This window comes from Thamnophis elegans, chromosome 13, assembly GCF_009769535.1.
Source record: "Thamnophis elegans isolate rThaEle1 chromosome 13, rThaEle1.pri, whole genome shotgun sequence".
NCBI lineage: Eukaryota > Metazoa > Chordata > Lepidosauria > Squamata > Colubridae > Thamnophis > Thamnophis elegans.
The window spans coordinates 17032655-17051734 of record NC_045553.1 but is presented as its reverse complement, the minus strand read 5'-3'; the positions used below and the strand labels follow the sequence as shown (position 1 = coordinate 17051734).

Sequence of the window (19080 nt, the reverse complement as noted above, 5' to 3'; positions counted from 1 at the left end):
TCGGTCAAGGGCGGCTAATGGGTTTCGAGTTAGGAGGGCATTCCATGTGCTTTCATCTCTCCAAACGGCCATGCCTTCCATTGAAAAAAACTGATCAGCCGAGTGAAAAAGGAAGCGTGGCCAAATTTCTTCAATTCAGTCTCTAGGCAAGCAGACCAAAATTAACCCATTCCTTTGGATTCTCATGCAGCGCACCAAGAACGACCGTCCAGGTAAGTACAACGGTCATTCCCAGGAGAAATTCCAAGATTCATTGTGAAATATCCAACTTTTATCAGGAAAAACTCAAAATTCTTGATTTCAGAACTCTGCAATAAGTATTGTTTAGAAAAAAAGGGTTTCTTAACATTTGTAAAAAAAAAAAAAAAGAAGAAGAAGAAAGTATGTATCTGATGGTGCCTTTCTAAGCCCAAATATGGAAATATGTGTTTGCTGCTTTTGGGAATTAATTCAATTCATTGATAGATTGAGGTTGTCTTGCTGATACTGAATCAAAAGCTTCATGATTTTTCCCCTGCAATGAAGACAGTGAATGTTGAGTTTTATCTCTAGAATAGGAGTGTCAAACTCAAGGCCCATGGGCAGTGATGAAATTCAATTTTTTTTACTACCGGTTCTGTGGGTATGGCTTGGTGGGCATGGTGTGGCTTGGTGGGTGTGGCAAGAGATGTATACTTCAAATTCCCCATTCCCACCCCACTCTGGGGCCAGCCAGAGGTGGCATTTGCCAGTTTTCAGAACTACTCAAACTTTCCACTACCGGTTCTCCAGAGCCTTTCAGAACCTGCTGGATTTCACCCCCACTCGTGGGCCAGATGCAGCCCACGAGGTGCTTAGATATGGTCCGCAAGGCCGGCCTGGAAATAGCAAAGGAATGGCCAGTGGTGCCTCTGCCAGTGAAAACTGAGCTGGGGGGGGGAATGCACATCCCCCCCGGGCTCCATTTTTGCTGGCAGAGGGTTATTAAAAGAAACTAAAAACAAAATGAGAAATGTTTCCCCTTTCGCATTTGAGCATGCAAAAAGAAGCAGGAAAGGAGAACGGGAAAGACAAAGAAAAAGAAAAGATGGGAAGAGAACAAGGAAGAAAAAATAAGGAAAGAGGGAAGGAAGGATATAATGAGAGTGAGGGTCTCAGGAAAGTCCTGCTTTAGCACTTGGCCACTACAGGTGCCCCCGACAGAAGTTCTGCGTCACACCCATCATGGCCACGCCCTCCCTGGCCCTCCAAGATCAAACAACCTTGATGCAGCCCTTAACAGCCCTCTGCTCTAGAACATTGTAATGTGAGAAAACACTCAAGAGCCCTAGAGATCACAATCAAATTTAATCATAATTGAAAACAAGCTTCTGTGGACCTCAGCCTTCCATTTCACCCCGAACCTCATAAATTTGGAAATCACAAGTTTCTTTCAAGAAGCATATCTTGAATAGGTAATTCTAGGAGAAGTCCATCTTGGAAGTACTCAGGCATCAGATTGTGGAGATTTTTTTGATAGATAGATAGATGATAGATAGATAGATAGATAGATAGATAGATAGATAGATAGATAGATAGTTAGAAGTTTATTTATATGCCGCCCTTTTCCCTGGGGGGACTCAGGGCGGCTCACAATCCAAGAGGGAGGGGGAGACAAACTTTTTAACATATAAGACAATACATAATTAAAAAACACAACATTCATACCATTCGGGCGGGTTACAGTCTTAGCCCCAGGCCTGACGGGATAGCCAGATTCTGAGGGCTGTGCGGAAGGTCTGGAGGGTGGTGAGGGTACGAATCTCCACGGGGAGATCGTTCCATAGGGTCGGAGCTACTACCGAGAAGGCTCTCCTCCGTGTAGTTGCCAGTCGGCATTGACCGGCAGATGGAACTCGGAGGAGGCCTAATCGATGAGATCTAATGGGTCGCGCGGAGGTAATTGGCAGTAGGCGGTCTCTCAAGTACCCAGATCCACTACCATGTAGGGCTTTATGGGTGACAAGTAGCACCTTGAAGTGCACCCGGAGATCGACAGGTAGCCAGTGCAGCTCGCGGAGGATAGGTGTTATGTGGGTGAAGCGAGGTGCACCCACAATCGCTCGCGCGGCCGCATTCTGGACTAGCTGAAGTCGCCGAATACTCTTCAAGGGCAGTCCCATGTAGAGCACATTGCAGTACTCCAGCCTAGAGGTCACAAGGGCACGAGTGACTGTTGTGAGAGCCTCCCGGTTCAGGTAGGGGCGCAACTGGTGCACCAGGCGAACCTGGGCAAATGCCCCCCTGGTCACAGCTGACAAATGGTGTTCGAAAGTCAGCTGTGGGTCCAGGAGGACTCCCAAGTTGCGGACCCTGTCTGAGGGGTATAATGTTTGACCCCCCAGCCTGAGAGGTGGAATACTTGCCGGATTGGTGGGAGGGAAACACAACAGCCACTCGGTCTTATCTGGGTTGAGCACGAGTTTGTTAGCCCTCATCCAGTCCCTAACAGCTTCAAAGTCCCTGGTTCATCACGTCCACCGCTTCATTGAGTTGGCACGGGGCGGACAGATACAACTGAGTATCGTCCGCATACTGGTGGTATTTTATCCCGTGCCGCCGAATGATCTCGCCCAGCGGTTTCATGTAGATGTTGAAAAGTAGGGGGGACAAGACCGAACCCTGCGGCACCTCATATGTTAGGGGCCTAGGGGTCGATCTCTGCCCTCCAACTAACACCGACTGCGACCTGTCCGAGAGGTAAGAGGAGAACCACTGCAAAACAGTGCCTCCCACCCCCACCTCCCGCAGTTGTCGCAGAAGGATACCATGGTCAATGGTATCGAAAGCCGCTGAGAGGTCAAGGAGAACCAGGATGGAGGTGAAGCCTCCGTCCCTGGCTCTCCAGAGGTCATCGGTCAATGCGACCAAAGCGGTTTCTGTGCTGTAGCCAGGCCTGAAGCCGGACTGGAATGGGTCAAGATAGCTGGCTTCCTCCAAGGACCGCTGGAGCTGAAAGGCCACCATTTTACATTGATTTGCCCTTAGAAATTTCACAAAACATGTGAAAGCCACTTTCAGCGCTGTATGATCCCCACTGCTGCATTCTGCACTAATGGGGATTTCTGAGCATGTGTCAATGGCATCCCTACATGGAGCACCTTACGCTAGATTGCAAGGAGGTTACTGCAGGGACATCTTGCTCTTTGTAAGCCTGCAGCTGCTCCACCCACCCATTCCGCAAAGCCTGAGTCCAGGAGGACCCTTCCTCAACCATAGAGCCGATTGGGAACTCTTTAAATGCCATTTTGCCACAGTTCGGTTTGTCTCATCCCATCCAAGCCAACGGCTTCCACTTGCCTTGGCAGCATCTCCAAAGTGGACACTTAGTGTATTGACAGTGATGATGAATAACAACTCCCAGCAGCCTTATGTAAGCATTAAACAGCTAGTGGGGAGAATCCAGAACTCCACAAAGGAGTGAGTGACCAGCTGTCCTTTCTCCTTTTCCTGCACCCAATTGGGACCACATGCTAAGGAGCAAGTATTGTTCACAATCACAAACCCTCATAGGTGGTTCGAATGTTATCATAGTGGCCAGTATCAAGGACTGGGAAGAGGTACAGTAGGGCCAGGAGATGTGTCACACACTCCTGCATCCCCCAATGGTTGTTGGCCAGATTGATCTTACCATCCCATCTCTGGGTCCAGGTAATCCCCTTTTTCTTAGCTGCTCTCTCTACAGCCTTCTCCTGAAAGACCAGGCAAGTTGGAGACCAGGCAAGTCATGAAGTATGGGTATCCTTCAAGGTTTCTGGCATCAGCCCATCTCACAATGTGGTGGTTGGTATGGGATGAGGGATGAAATGGGTTAGTTAAGTGCTTTGGTCAGATTGATGGAATAAGTTGAGCATGTGATTGCACCCGCAAGGCATGTAATGGGCTGGTTACTTAAGCTCTTCCAATACAATCCCTACTGTTGCATCTTCCCAAGAAAGGAAAAAAGGTCAGCCCCTCTTATGTAGACCAGGGAACCAATTCCATAGGAATGCTACAGCTACTTAATATCCACCCCCCCAACATCAATATTCATGAGAGATTCATGGGAAGGGTTTGCCTGAGCCATTTTCACATTTCTTGATTCTACTCTTAATCAGGGAGCTATCAGGAATTTTGCAGGGTCATTCATTTGAGAATGCATCCAGATACCAATATTGGTAGGATTAAGAGTGCAAGGAAACAATTAAAAGGTAATCTGCAAATTTCAACATATCCTAAATTGCACCTAGCTCTCTCATTTCTTTAGCTAGCCATTCCATCTGATTCTTTACCCCCCTCCAAGTTGGGATGTGTTCCCAAGTGGTGGGAGTGAGACTGCGAAGCCATATTGCAGGGTTAAAGAACCAAGACCTAACACAGCAACCACTTCTTGAATTCCTTGCTTCAAAGCCAGGAAAACCTTCTCCCTGACTGCTGCCCAAACTATCTTCTGGGCTGGTCTCTGACCACTTACCTTGTTTGACGGGTTTAAATTTGATTCTGATCTCTGAGGTTCTTGAGTGTTTTCTCACATTACAATGTTCATTACAATTGCAAGAAGTATCCTCTCCTGAAATTAGCCCAAACTTTCTTTTTTTAGCTGTCTTAAAGTTTTTTGCAATTCTATTGGATTACAAAAATGTTTTTAATCTATAATTTTAAAATAGATCTAACAATCTTAAAATGTTTAGATTTCTAAGTATATTTCTCAGGCATCTTTCTATTTTCTGAGAACTGAATATTTGGATCAAGATTGGTCTCCGAGGTGGGGTGTGGGAGGAGTCACTGAATGGGTATTGTTACGACCCAATTGCCTGGAGACTGAGGTAAATCTGAGGACACTCCCTCTGTTCCTCCTGGTGATTCCCCAGATTAATCTCAGTCTTCAGCCTAACAGCTATTCAATGACTCACCAGTAGTTAGTTTTTAGTTTGTTATTTTTCTAGTATTTTTCCCTATTTCTAGATTTTACAGGAATTTGTTTGCAGCTTTTTATTTTTTTGACTCTCCTACCTCAGTTTCGCACCCTTTTCCTGCCTGCCTAGGCGCAATCCGCGCTCGTGCAGCCTTGCAGGCCCCACAACACTGGCACCCTGTGGAGGGGGGGGGGGCAAAAGCCGAGCCTCGCAGCCAGCTGCTGTCCGGAGGAGAAGAGGAAGCCATTGGATCCACGAAGACTCCGGAGGCAGCAAGAAGAGGAAGGAGCGGTTCAGTGGAACCGTTCTAGGCATCGGACCGCGTGGTTGGCGGTTGCCATCTTGGAAGCAAAAGGAGCACTGGATCCGCGAAATGGAGACCAGGCCTTGTGGAGGTAGAGAGAGGGAGAGAAGGATTCACAACCGTGAGTACTGCGATGGCGGATGCCATGAGGAGCAAGGGAGCGGTGGCTCCCAGCTCTCCGGGGCCTGCTGACCCAGGCGAGGGAACTTCTAGGGGGGTAGGCCCCAGGCCCAGGGAGAGATCACTTCCTAGGAAGTGTTCCTCCAAATCTTCTAGAAGGGGGAGGCCTAGGCAGGAGGCCCCTTCTACCAGGACGACCAGCAGGAGGGCTAGGGATTGCATCAACTCCTCCCCAGCTAGGTCACGCTCTCCCTGCAGGCCTCCTTTTCTATTTCAGGAACCTGGCTCTCCAGGTCCAGAGAGGCTTTCGAGAGAACGCAGTCCCCTGTCCCCTCCTCTATCTCCCTCTCACTCACCGGTGGCGAGGAGGGACCCCTTTGGATGTAGGGCAGTGGGTTCTCGGAGGCAGCGTTTGGCCCCTCAGGCCCCAGATCTCAAGGGCAACAGGGGACCTCCTATCCTTTCCCCTGCCTACCCAGAACTGCCTGAAGGTTTCCAGAATGTGCTGGCCAGGGCCATTGTAGATGGCATCGCCTCGGGCATGCAGCACCAGTTTCAGGGAGCCAGGCCCCGGTCTACCCGTGGGGCTCCACGGGATCACACAGCCAGGCCAGAGTCTCCACCCCCAGGGACTCCTGAGCCTTATCACCTTCCACTGCCAGCGAGGGATCAGAGTCGGGGGGGGGGAGGAGCAGAAGGATTTGGGGTTTTCAGAGGATGAGGACCCCTCAGCTCCAGAGACCCCTTTCATTGCAGGGTTGTTCCCGCCCTCGTTATTCAGTTCCCTTCTGCGCAAGGCCAAGGCCACAGCAGATCTGGATCCTCCTCCAGCTACTAGCCAGAACCCCACCCCTAGCACTAGCGGTGGGAAGAAGAAGCAGGGTCCATTTCACAGGCCCCAGGTTGAGAAGGAGGAGATCCCCACCCCAGACCTCTTCCTGGAGGTGCTTAAGTCCCAGTGGACCAAGCTAGGTTCCTTCCCCACTCCTGGGAGTAATTATCATAGATTCTACAACCTAAATGCATCTTTTACCCAAACATTGCAGGTGCCTTCCGTGGACACTCCAGTGGCAGCCTTGGCCTCCGCTTCCTCTGTAGTAACAGGAGACATCTCCACCTGTCTTAAGGCAGAGGACAGGAGAGCGGAACTGGTCATGCGTAAGACCTTCCAGGCCGTCTCGTGGGCCATCAAGGCGGTGGCGACCGCATCCTTCTTTAATAGGTCCACCATCTTGTGGCTGGAGCAGATCCGGGACAGGATGCCCGCTTCAGATGTAAGGCTCCAACAGGACATCACAAAGCTGCTGGCGGCGACCCAGTTCTCAGCTGACGCAACCCTGGATGTGGTAAAGTATTCCTCCAGGGCCCTATCATCTTCGGTGGCGTCCAGATGCCTTTTATGGCTTCGTCATTGGCAGGCCGACTTCCAGGCAAAGTGGCCCCTGGCGGAGGCGGAATACACAGGAGACAAGCTCTTTGGACCCGCTTTGGACCCCATCCTTGTTGAGGATAAAAATAAAAGGTCTTCCCGTCCACCACCAGACGTGCAGACCACCAAGCGGCGCCATACGCCAGGAGAGCCTCATACCGACCACCGGAGCAGGACAACCATACACAAAAGTACTGTGCTCCCAGGTACTCCAGGCAGGGGGACAGGAGGTTCTCCAGGGAGAGGTTTAGATCCCAGCAGGCCGGCAAGCAGCCCTTTCGAGGGGGGCGGCCGCTCCTTCCGTAGGGGTAAGTGATTTGGGACTGCCTCTCTTTTTTCACAGACTGCTGGGAAGGCATCACCTCGGATGCCTGAGTCCTCCAAACCATCAGATCGGGACTCCATCTGGAGTTCCATTCCTTTCCAACTAGTAGATTCCACACCTTTCCCTCCTCCAAGAACCCGGCTAAGCGTGCCCTCATACGCGAAGCTATCCGCCATCTTCTGGACATTAGTGCCCTAGAACCAGTTCTGGAGAAGGAGAAGAGATCAGGGTTCTACTCACACCTTTTCCTAGTTCCCAAGACTTCACCGGGGGGGGGGGGGGCATCCTAGATCTTAAACTCTTGAACTCCAGAATAGTTTACCGGAAGTTCAAGATGGCCTCCCTCAAGTGATCTTGGAAGGGGTCAGGCAGGGGGATTTCCTAGCCTCCATCGACCTCACGGAGGCCTACCTTCACATTATGATCGCCCCTGACCATCACAGGTTTCTCAGGTTCTCATACCAGGGAGACCATTACCAGTACAGGGCCCTTCCCTTCGGTCTGGCCTCTGCCCCCAGAACCTTCACCAAGGTAATGGCTGCAGCCTACCTCCGTTCCTTTCCGGTTCGCCTCCACTGTTATTTAGATGACATCCTAGTCCTAGCCCCCTCAGCTTCCCGCGCAGAGAGGGATCTCACTATCACCATCAGTACCTTGTCATCCCTGGGGTTCTCGATTAACTTCGAGAAGAGCCACCTGACTCCCTCCACCAGGCTCCAACATCTGGGAACCATTATCAATTCAGTGGAGGGTAGGGTCGTCCTATCCCAGGAGCACAGGGACAGCATAGTGGAATTGATCCAGGAGATTCGCAGGCTTCAATCTGTTCCTGTAGCTCTTCTCTCCAGGCTCTTTGGGAAGCTCATATCCTGCATTGGGATCGTCCCCTGGGCTTGCCTCCACGCCAGATACCTGCAGTGGTTCCTTCTTCCCCACCAGAGGAACGGAGCAACAGACACAAGCTTCAAGGTCCTAGTGACCTCAGGTACTGCTCTCCCTCCGCTGGTGGAGGTCCTCCTCCCTGACAAAGGGGTCTCTTTTCAGGGAACCTGACAGGCTGGTCCTCACCACGGATGCAAGTCTGTTCGGCTGGGGGGCCCATTTGCAGTCCCATTTGGCCCAGGGTCAGTGGACAACAACGGACCTGCGGAAGAACATCAACCGGCTGGAGCTCAGGGCAATCCACCTAGCCCTTTGCCGGTTCAAATACAGTCGCCGGGAATCACATCCTGGTTCTGACGGGCAACGTGGCAGCAAAGGCGCACATAAACAAACAGGAAGGCACTCACTCCATGGCTCTTTGCGACGAAGCAAAGCGCCTGGGGTGCTGGGCAGAGCGGAACCTCCTGTCGATCTGAGCGAAGCACATCTCCGGAGTGGAGAACCAACAGGCGGACTGGCTCAGCAGGGAGATGGTGGACCACGGGGAGTGGCAACTTCATCCCAGCATCTTCGCACAGATCAGCCAGAGGTTCGGTCATCCGACAGTGGTCCTCTTCGCCTCTCCATCGAACACTCAGGTTCTGAATTTCATATCCCGGTTTCCCACCCGGGGGGCGGTGGACACCAACTCACTATGTTGCAGGTGGCCGGCAGGCCTTCTGTACGCCTTCCCTCCGCTCCCTCTCATCCCAGGGGTCGTGAGGAAGCTAGTGGCAGAGAGGGCAGAGATCATCCTAGTAGCCCCTCACTGGCCACAATGACCCTGGTTCACGGATCAGGTGGAATTGTCTGTCCTTCCTCCTTGGCGTATTCCACAGGAGAGGGTAGAGCTGCGCCAAGGGAGTCTGATCCACCCAAACCCAGAGTGGCTCAATCTGACCGCCTGGCGCTTGAGCGGGAGCAATTGAGGGTGTCCCAGATCTCTTCCAGAGTCATCAGCACCCTGGAGGCTTCCAGAAGGAGATCCACGACCCGCATTTATGACGCGACATGGACTGCCTTCGCCAACTGGTGCCAACCCAGGCAGGTAGAGCCTTCATCAGCTTCCGCCCCTCAGGTACTGGACTTCCTCCAGGACGGCCTGGATAAAGGTTTGGCTCACAACCCTACGCAGACAGGTATTGGCTCTAGTCACTATCCTCCGGGGGGGGGCTTCCAGTCCCTCTCCTAGGTCCCAGTCATCAAAAGATTCCTCAAGGGGGCGGCCAACCTCTGGCCTCCAGTGGTCCACCGGTTCCCCTCCTGGGATCTACCCACGGTCCTCCAGGCACTCCTGGAGCCGCTCTTTGAACCCCTTGGGGTTAGCCTTCAACTCCTCACCCTCAAGGTGATCTTCCTCGTGGCAATCACCTTGGCCAGGAGGGTTTCCGAGCTTAACACTCTGTCCTCTAGGGCCAACCTCTGCACCTTTCACAACAACAGAGTCATTCTCAGGCTTGACCCAGCCTTCATGCCCAAGGTCAATTTCCCCTTTCACAGGGGGGAAGAGGTCATTCTTCCGGACTTCTGCCCTCACCCTTCTTCCAAGAGGGAAAAGTCCTGGCACCGCCTAGACATAAGAAGGGCCCTGCGCATTTATCTCAAGCGCACAGCCCCCTTCAGACACTCGGAGGCCCTCTTTGTCTCCTTCCACACCTCTTCCAAGGGCGCCAAGGTCTCGCCTACCACCATCAGCAGGTGGATTAGGTTGGCCATCTCCAAGGCCTACGAGGCCCGAGGGCTGCCCGTGCCACAGGGCATTACTGCACACTCCACAAGGAGTGCGGCCACCTTAGCCTCTCCTTCAGCCTTCATCAGGCATTACCGGCTAGATACATATGCCTTGGCCGAGGCATCCATCGAGAAGCGGGTTCTGCAGGGTGTCCTGAACACTCAGGAAACTCAGGCCCAATAATCCCTCCCATGGACATCTAAATTTGGTATGTCCCATTCAGTGACTCCTCCCACACCCCACCTCAAAGACTGTCAGTTGGTCCTACCTGAACTGCATGTCTCGAGGGTGGTGTGGGAGCAGTCACTTCACGCCCTTCAGGCGCCAGCGCCGGGCCTGAGTAGGCGACCACAGACCATCCACAGTTCAGGAAGGGAAGCTGCCGTTGGTTTTTTCTTCTCTTCCCTTCCAGGTCCTTCTTCCGAATCATCGGTTAATCTGGGGAGTCACCAGGAGGAAGAGGGAGTGTCCTCTGATTTACCTCAGTCTCCAGGCAATTGGTCCGTAACAATACCCATTCAGTGACTGCTCCCACACCACCCTCGAGACATGCAGTTCAGGTAGGACCAATTGACAATCATTTATTTTCTTGGGTTTCATTTCAATTTCTCATCGAGACTTAACTTCATTTGTCGTTCACCATTTGCCTCACTGTCTGTAAGTTCTTTAAAAAAAATCAAGGTAATTCTAAGGCAACTCACTGATTTTCCACATGTGGACAAATGAGGGCAACTCAGGTCTACTGGAGTATTTGTATCTTTCTCAAGTGATATTTCATAGGAACACCAACCAATCAGTCCTTTTTTATATCCTCTTGGTCTATTCCGGTTAAGAGTGTTCAAGGGGTTTTCCCCCCTTCGTATTTGGATGAAATGTGTAAGAAAGTCAATGCTGGTGAACTGCTAGACTTGGTGAAACTTCTTATGATCCGTTGTAGTAATTCTTTGTAATCCAGAAATATTTGAACTTCCTTTCAGCAATTTCTTTCAAATCCCTTTAGGGACTGATTTTCTTGATGTCAACTGCAATTTTGCAGAATCTTAACATGCTCAAAGAATTAAATGACAAGGCTGCCTATTTTTAAGCATCACCTAAGCCCTTTTGACAAGAACATCCTCTCTGAGCTTTTGCCTGTAGATTTTATTTACATTAACAAGGACAGGACCATGACTTTTGTATACAAATCCACAAGTGATAATGAGGGAAAGTTTTACATTTGCATCCTAATTTACGTCGGCAGCATAAAAGCTCCATTGACTGAACTCTTCCTAGGGCAAAAATGTGGATTCAATTAAACAGCATTCAAAGCCACCTGTTTGCAATGCTCTCCTGCCCACCTCAGGAAAAAAAATTTAATCAGTCCACAAATTTCCACAGTTGTGTTCGCATTCACTCAACCATTTGGTAGGCCAGGAAGTTCCATAGTTAAGTCTTTTTTTAAAGGAATCGTGATTGATGGACCAGAGGAATTTTTTGATTTTATTTCTTGACTATCTGAATGACATCTTCATCCTCCATAGTATGATCTTTTCCCACTTTCTGAGGGTTGTGCTTGACAGACGAGCCCCATACAAGAGCACTGGAAGGAAAGAGTTAGCACAGAGTTAATGGCATGGATTTGTTATTGCATTAATCTTATATTTTAATCAAGTAACTTCCTTCATAGATTAGGAGAATATGGTAGATAATCTTGATTTATCTTGACTTAAGCATTTGGATGGATGGATGGATGGATGGATGGATGGATGGATGGATGGATGGATGGATGGATGGCTGGCTGGCTGGCTTGGCTTGGCTTGGCTTGGCTTTCGATACCTTCTCCTGCATCACAATTGGTCTAAGGCTCTCTGGGCAGCGGCTGCCACCTCTGACACTGAACACCTCCCCAAGCAGGACTACAACTCCCACCTCTACTATAGACCTAATGTGGCAGAACATTTCATGCCCATATAGGCCTTACCAGCCCCCGGCGGACACATCGTGGACAGCCCACAACCTGATAGATGTCACGGTCCTCTTCAGACACGATGGATGAACATCATCAGTACTAAAGAAACTGAATTGGCTGTTTGCAGACCATACTTACTATTTGAAATCTTTAATTAGGTTTTTATGAATCTTCATGCAGAAATCCTCCACGGTGGTCCGAGAGTCAGGCAGGACCACTGGAGAAGTATAATCTGGGAGCTGCCCTTTGGGTTTAGTGTAACTGCAATTAAACATAATGAAACGTTCCTTTATCAAGCATTTATGCTTTCAGATAAGCCCCCTTTCTAATCAAGATTACTCTTTATAATTATTATTACAAATAGAGGTTAACCTAAAGCGTACCCCAACAAGTGACCGAGCAGGAAAAAAGGCCCCTCTACCAGAATAATTTCCACCTGCCAAACAACTACGTCAGCGAAAAAGATTTAAGCTGGTCTTCTCTGTAACACATTCATTTTCTATATATAAATAAGTGCTGGAGCATGTCCTCCGTCTTACGAAAAAAAAATCATTCTGAATCCTAAAAATATTATGGACCTTTTTACAGAACAGAATTGAATGATTCCAACACAAACTTTTTTTTCTGACTACAATCCTGCATATCTGAAAAACTGCTGAAATTTTGGCCCCCAGAGAATTACCAGGAACTTTGAGGGTCAAGAGAACACAGTTGAGATTTCAGAGTTGAGGGGAAATTGGCACTAGGGAACGTTGTTAAAGGAACTGGAATGACCGAGATTTTGAGCTCTGACAAACCAAGACTTACATCCGCACAAGTTTAAGGTAATCCCAGATTTTCTCCAGCAGGTCATCAAAATTCCACCGATGATGAGCAGAGATGGGAACGCAGTGGGGCACTTTGTAAATTATGTCTAGTTCCTCAATGGAGATTTGATCAATTTTGTTCAACACATAAATGCATGGGATGTAAACTCTGCAAGGATGAAGAAGTGAGCAAAAAATGTAAGAGACAGGGGTGCTTCCTATCTCCTATCTTGAGAGGTAGGAGACTTCCAATTCTAGGTAGTTACAATAACCAAGTTGGTAGAGCAAGAGATTCTGCCTGTAAGTTACATCCAGTCTATTTACTATAGTCCTACTAACCAATCAGCTGTTAGGAAGCCAAGAGAGGCCCCTGCTACTTTCACTGCAGGGAAGGCCCCTTTGAGCTTAGAGCAAAAAAGCTGCCATGCTGTAAGATACCCCAGTTCTCTGCCATGCAACAAGAGAACTCCCCCCTCTGACCCACCCTTCTTTATCAGCCCATGAAAACTACCTGTTTCCTTCAACCACATCAATGAGGTCATCTGCAGTTACATCGCTCCTCAGGGTGATATCAGCATTGTGGATTTTATATTCTGCCAAAATGCTCTTCACAGTTTCGATATCCAGCTCACTCTGCGGACACTGATCAATCAAAATATGGTGATACACAGAACCTTTCAGACCACAACAGGGACTGGATCAGGGCTGAAGCACATGGACTTGTAGGCTTAGCTTAATGAGCTTCACACACCAGGATAGGAGTTGGCCACAACACACCCAGGTGGCAGGAATGCTAAACAGACGTCTCAGTAGCTAACCTGGAGCAGAAGGTCTCCTCAGAAGCCCTTCGCAGAACCCTAAAAGAGTGTCCTGACCAAAGAGAAGGGCCTGCTTCTCTTCCCATCTCACTGCTGTCATGACTGAACAAAACTCTTGAGCTCTTATTTCAAAGGGAGCCCTTGCTGGGACTCAGGGACTGTTGCCACAGATCCCTTTCAGACATTCCTTCACAGATAGCAAATGGCCACAAGTACAAATTTATCAGATCAGATTTCTTATGCACAGCAAGGTAGGAAACATCCTACCCGTACCTCTACTTACTGTGGCCGTGAGGTTAATGCCTCCTTTGTCCTTTTTCTTAAAGCCAATATTGGGAGGTTTGCTGTTCAAACGTATCCCGAAGCCCTCCAACTCACTCTCAATTATCTTCTTATGTCCCAAAGGTTTCAGAACATCCAGAACAATCAGGATGAGGTTGCAGGTTCGGGCAACTGAAAAAAAACCAAGCACACGTCTCTTCTCTTCTCTTTGCCAGCCAGTCCCTTTTGCCTTGGGACCACCAGCACTCACCAGCAATGACCTGGCGACCTCTGCCTTTCCCATCTTTGGCACCCTCGATAATTCCTGGTAAATCAAGAAGCTGCAACGTTTGTGGAAAAAACAAATAAGAGAGATGTAGAGAAGCCAGACACCGCACCTTAACCAGCTGTTAACCTGTTTCCCTCTGTTCTGTGATACTTCAGCATGCTTTGCTGACCATCAGAATTTCTGGCCATCTCCTCCCGCTGATCTTTTCAGCATCCATTGCATTATTCTCCACCCAGGATTGGATTCCAAAATTCTACTCTACAACCTCACTGCAACAATGTGAAAGAGCATGTTGAAATCCTAGCTAATTATCTGCTTTGGAGATGATCTGGGAGCAAATGCAAAGTAATTCTGTTCTACTATTGTCAAAAGCAATAGTAGATGGATTGGATGGATTGATGATCTGAAGATGATCTTCAATATTTTTGGAATACCATGAAAAGACTAAGCACCTGAAGCTGTTAAAAATGAATTTGATGTATGTATCTGACAAATGTATGTGAACAAACCAAGCAAGGGATAAATATTGATTAAACACATTGAAAAACAACACTTCCCACCATTCCTGTTAACTTTTTCCATCCAGGGTTTTCATCTTGGCTACTTTCTTCTGGACAACATTATTTATTAATGTCTTTTTATAAAATGCAGTCTCAGAACTGGCCACACTATTCTGACCACAGCAAAAGAGAGGAATAAACTTTTTTTTAAAAAAAAAAGTTTGCTGACAGTTTGAATTTTTAATATTTCTGCATAAATGTGACCTGTTCACAACATGTCCTGAAACTAGATAAAGAACATAGTTAAAAACATGAGACTAAAAATTCTATTTGTTCATTGATTTATTGAGGAAAATGATCCAAAGCTACATATTGGTGTGTGGCAAACATGTGCAAACCTCTAGGATTATCAGTTCATTTGAAGAGGAAATTAAGAGTCAGGTGTTTCAATCAATGGGATGATAGTGAAGTGTAAGAGGGAGAAGAAGTCCTGCCTTATCTAAAGAACAGAATTCTGGATATTCACTAGAAGTCTCATCTCCACACAGGGATGTCATTGCTTGAATAAAAGAGATTTCTGAGGACCTTCAAAAACAGTTGATACTCGACAGGTTGGAAAAGATTAAGAAACTATTTCCAAACGTTTTGGACCCCCGATAGTTTACTGTTAGGCAGAAATCTCTACTCTCCAAAAACAACACTGCTCCATCTACAGTTTGTGAAAACCATATAACACAAAAGGCTGTTGGAAGAATTTCTGTGAACGGACGAGACTAAAACAGAATGTTCTGCCTTGAATGAAAAGTATTACATTGAGCAAGGCAAGCGCTACATTCCAGCATAAGAATTTTATCTCATCTGTGAAATATGGTGGTAACGATATCGTACTTTGGGCCTATTCTGCTGCCTTTGGACCAGGATGGCGTACCATCATTGATGGAACAATTAATTCCAAATTGTACCAGTAAATTCTAAATGAAAACATCTGCCATGAACTGAAGCGCAAGAGAAAGTGGGTCATGCAGGAAGGCAGTGATCCAAAACACGGTCACAGGACCAAATTATTTATTTATTTATTTATTAGACTTATATACCGCTTCATAGGGCTTTCAGCCCTCTCTAAGTGGTTTACAATTTTTTTTCTGCTTAAAGCAGAAGTTGAGGTTTTGAAATGGCCAAGTCAAAGTGCTGATCTTTAGTCTTATGAAAGTGTTATGGGAGGCCCTGAAGGTGGGCAATTTACATGAGGAAGCCCAGCGGCATTTCTGAGCTGAAGCTGTTCTGTAAGGAGAAAGGGGCTCCAGTTCCAAGATGATGTACAAGACTGGACAACAATTATCAGAAACATTCAGTTGCAGTTATTGCTGCCCGGGGGGGTAGGGGGTGGGCACAGGAGAGCCTGAAATCAAAGGGTCACACATTTTTGCCACATACAAATACATAGCTTTGGATCATTTTTCCCAATAAATTAACAAGCAAGTACAATATTTTAAATTCATTTACTTGCATTTTCTTTATTTAGTTTGGGACTTGTGTGGAAAACAGGTCATGTTTTAGGTCATATTTATCAGAAATATTGAACATTTAAAAGGGTACACAAGCTGATGTACCCCGTTCCTGTTTTACCATCTTCTCTTAGCAGTAACGCTGAAACCCGAGTTTCCCTTCCTTTTCTGCTGACAGAAGAGCCCTAAACCTAAGTTCCTTTTGCACTGGAACCTTAACTTTCTGTGAGATTGCACCCATCTTCTATCTAGAACATCCCTTATAATTCAAAGCATCAGAATGGTTTCCTAGTCTGCATGCAGAACCTACCAATGGATCATGTGACTTGATCTATTCCTTCCAGTCCTTATTGGCAACCTCTGCATTCTGACTACCTCTTGTAACTCCAGGGATCATACTATGTATGGGGAAAGGTGATCTCCTCCCTTCACAAATTCAATTAAAAACCCACTAGATCAGGTTTGAAAGGCTCTCAGTTTCTCAAAGATACTGCTTGCAATTCTGTTTGGAAACATACCCCACAGATGATGCCAAACACCTCTGGCCAATACTGGACAGTCAGCTTAGTTTACAAGTCGTGGAATTTTGGAATCATCTTTCTACCTATTTGTCAAACATGCTTTATCATTGTCTTTAAGATCAGCTAAAGTTAGCTTCATAGTTCATGAAAAATCAGAGAGCTATAAGTTGCCTACCTTGCAATACACCACTGTCTGGCTTACATACCTAGAAAGCAAGTTCCTAGAATTGTCAATCAGCAAAGAAAGCTATTCGACAGTTATATGCATCTCTACTGCTCTGGATTTGCTAAGGATACATACACTTCTGTGTGAAATAAAAGGCATGTACAGGCACAAGTCTTGGCTTCATAGGCCTCACCTGTATTTTGGCTCCTTTGTACCGGATCACTCCTGGAACTGTGGTTAGAGTTGTAAACTCGTACGCAGCTACTTCTGAGTAAACACCAGCAAGATTGCTCAGCAGAGTAGATTTTCCCACCGAAGGGAAGCCCACAAAACCAATCCGGGCATCGCCAGTCTTTGCCACATCAAAACCTACCAAGTGATCATTAATTCAGAGTAATCAATTGGCCCCAGAAAGCCTCTATCAGAAAAGTCAAAGCAGAGAAACTGTGCCACCTTGGCATCATCTTGGGCAAGAGGAAGGCCCACAGCTGTTCCTCCCTCCAGCAATTGAGGGCCCACTTCTCAAATCTATCCCCAAAGGAGAGCCTGATCCTATATTAACCAAATTGTTTAAAATTCTACACCCTTCACTTACGTTTTTCAAATAAACCAACAGGAATGTGCTCAATTCAGTTTACGTGTGTTACTACAATTTATACTAGCATAATATGGCTGACAATAATTTTACACTTCAGCTAACAATAGAATTGTGTGGACATGACACACCTGAATCTGAATGTATTTATATGTGGACACAATGGACATTTTGACACATTCAACTGAAAAGGAAAGAATTGGCTGTTCCGTAGAGGCAGTTATTCCCTATACCAATAGACAAGCCATCAACTACTTCGATTTTGGTTTAGTCTCTTTTTACCAATAGAGAGATTGGTAGATTGATAGTTGGGACTGTTAGAAACACGGTCAGCCCACCTCACAAAATTGGGCATGCCTTCTGTTTCTTTTAGATCTTAGGGTCACACAGGTGCCATGTGGCTGATTCTGCCCTGGTTACCAAAAAGGCCTCTGGAAGAGTATTCACATCCCTAGCCAGGGACGCCATGCTCTTGCTCCTTCCTTCTGAAAGGGCCCACGCACCTTCTCCAGTTCCGCTCCCTCCGCCTCCTTTTGGGGTGATCAGCTCTCGACGCAGCTTGGCCAGGCGGGCTTTCAACAGCCCCAAGTGGTGGGCCGTGGCTTTATTCTTTTGGGTGCGAGCCATCTGGAAAAGAGGGGGGGTCAGGGTCAGCAGGCAACCTGGGGGCCGGGCGAGGCGTTTTCTGCCCGGGGAAGCACCGATGTCGCGCGGCTGCTGGCCTAGAAGCCGGAGGGTCTGGGTTCTAGTTCTGTGTTCGGCACGACAGCCGGCTGAGGGATTTGGGGACAGTTCGCTGCCCCGAGTTGATCCTCAAAGGAGGGACGGAGACCTTATCGTCGCCGCCGCTTCGGCCTTTTTTGCGGCTCCCCGAGTGACAGTGGCGGCAGCGCATCCTCCGCCCTGCCTCGTTGACCGACATCTTCAGCGGCGTCCCCCGGATCCCCATTGCTGGCACCCGGAGGCCGCAAGGCCCTTCGGGACTCCTGTCCGGAGGCTCCCCGGGGCGGCGAAGAAGAGCTGAGGGGGCTCCCCGTCGTCACCGCCCTGCCCACATCTGGACGGTAGATTGCACCTGTGCGGAAGGTTCCACCGCCACGCCACGGCTCCCCCTCCCCTCCCCCCCCAGGAGCCAGCAGCCCGTCGCTCCCCCGTTACCTCCGCCTCGATCTCGGCGATCTTGGCCAACGTCGTAGCCATGGCGGCGGCGGCGTCTCCTCAGAGATGGGTCCCCTCAGGCTGCAGCCGCGCAGACGCAGAAGGCAACTCGCGCGGAGCTTCCGACAAAAGCCCTACAGGGGCGGAGCAAAAAAAGAACGAGAATTGACACGCCGGCCTTGCGCGCGACTTCTCCGCGCTCCTCCTCTGACGGAGGGCGGGAAAGTGCCATAGAGCGTGGATGCCAGAGCAGCACTCGTCCGTCCAGAGCCTTCCTCCTCTGCTACTTGTGGGCGCCCCCTGGAGACGAGAGCCGCGGCCACCGCCGTCTCCGCTGCTTCGTCTTGCTCGGTGTCCTCCAGCGAAAAATGGGGCAGGCGCCCCCTCTCCCCGCGATACGCCACTGCAGTTCCCGTACGGCCGAAGCATGGGGGGCGCCGTGCAGGTTTGGGGCACGGAGGACCCGCGCCAAGTGTCCATCTCCCCTCCAGCCCGATCCTGCGCTGCGCTGCCGCTGGAGCCCCCCTTGAGCCGGGGACGGAGGGCGCCTCATCGGCAGGCAGAATTCAGGTTCTGCTGCGCAGTCTCGGCCAACCGCGGAGTCCCGGGTCAACCCTACGAGTGAGGCCGGCTCCGTGTGTGCGAAGCCAGAAAACTGCCCCCGGGCTAGTTTCCCCAGAGGTGGAGGGTGTCCCACCATCTTCCAGAGGGGGAGCAGTTTGGGGCTCGCTGACCCCGGGGCTACAAACCCGCCCCCGGTGCTGCAAGG

General features: G+C 49.0%; 1 protein-coding gene across 1 annotated transcript; it reads right to left on the bottom strand.

The window, feature by feature from the left end:
• Positions 1 to 10864: 10864 nt before the first annotated feature.
• DRG1 (developmentally regulated GTP binding protein 1) lies at positions 10865 to 19080 on the bottom strand. The gene is made up of 9 exons (XM_032229238.1): positions 18312 to 19080; positions 17657 to 17780; positions 16752 to 16927; positions 13849 to 13918; positions 13600 to 13769; positions 13010 to 13140; positions 12500 to 12667; positions 11831 to 11953; positions 10865 to 11323 (listed from the first exon to the last, which is right to left on the bottom strand). Exons 1-9 carry the CDS (start codon positions 18351 to 18353, stop codon positions 11224 to 11226), a joined length of 1104 nt encoding a protein of 367 aa, XP_032085129.1. The 5' UTR covers positions 18354 to 19080; the 3' UTR covers positions 10865 to 11223.

Excerpts from the sequence above, each read along its gene's own strand:
- DRG1 (XM_032229238.1), bottom strand. The coding sequence starts at position 18,353 with ATGGCTACGACGTTGGCCAAGATCGCCGAGATCGAGGCGGAG. Across the intron at positions 13,770-13,848 it reads AGGTCGCCAGGTCATTGCTG|TTGCCCGAACCTGCAACCTC; the intron begins GTGAGTGCTGGT and ends GTTTTTTTTCAG. Across the intron at positions 12,668-13,009 it reads GATGTGGTTGAAGGAAACAG|AGTTTACATCCCATGCATTT; the intron begins GTAGTTTTCATG and ends TCATCCTTGCAG.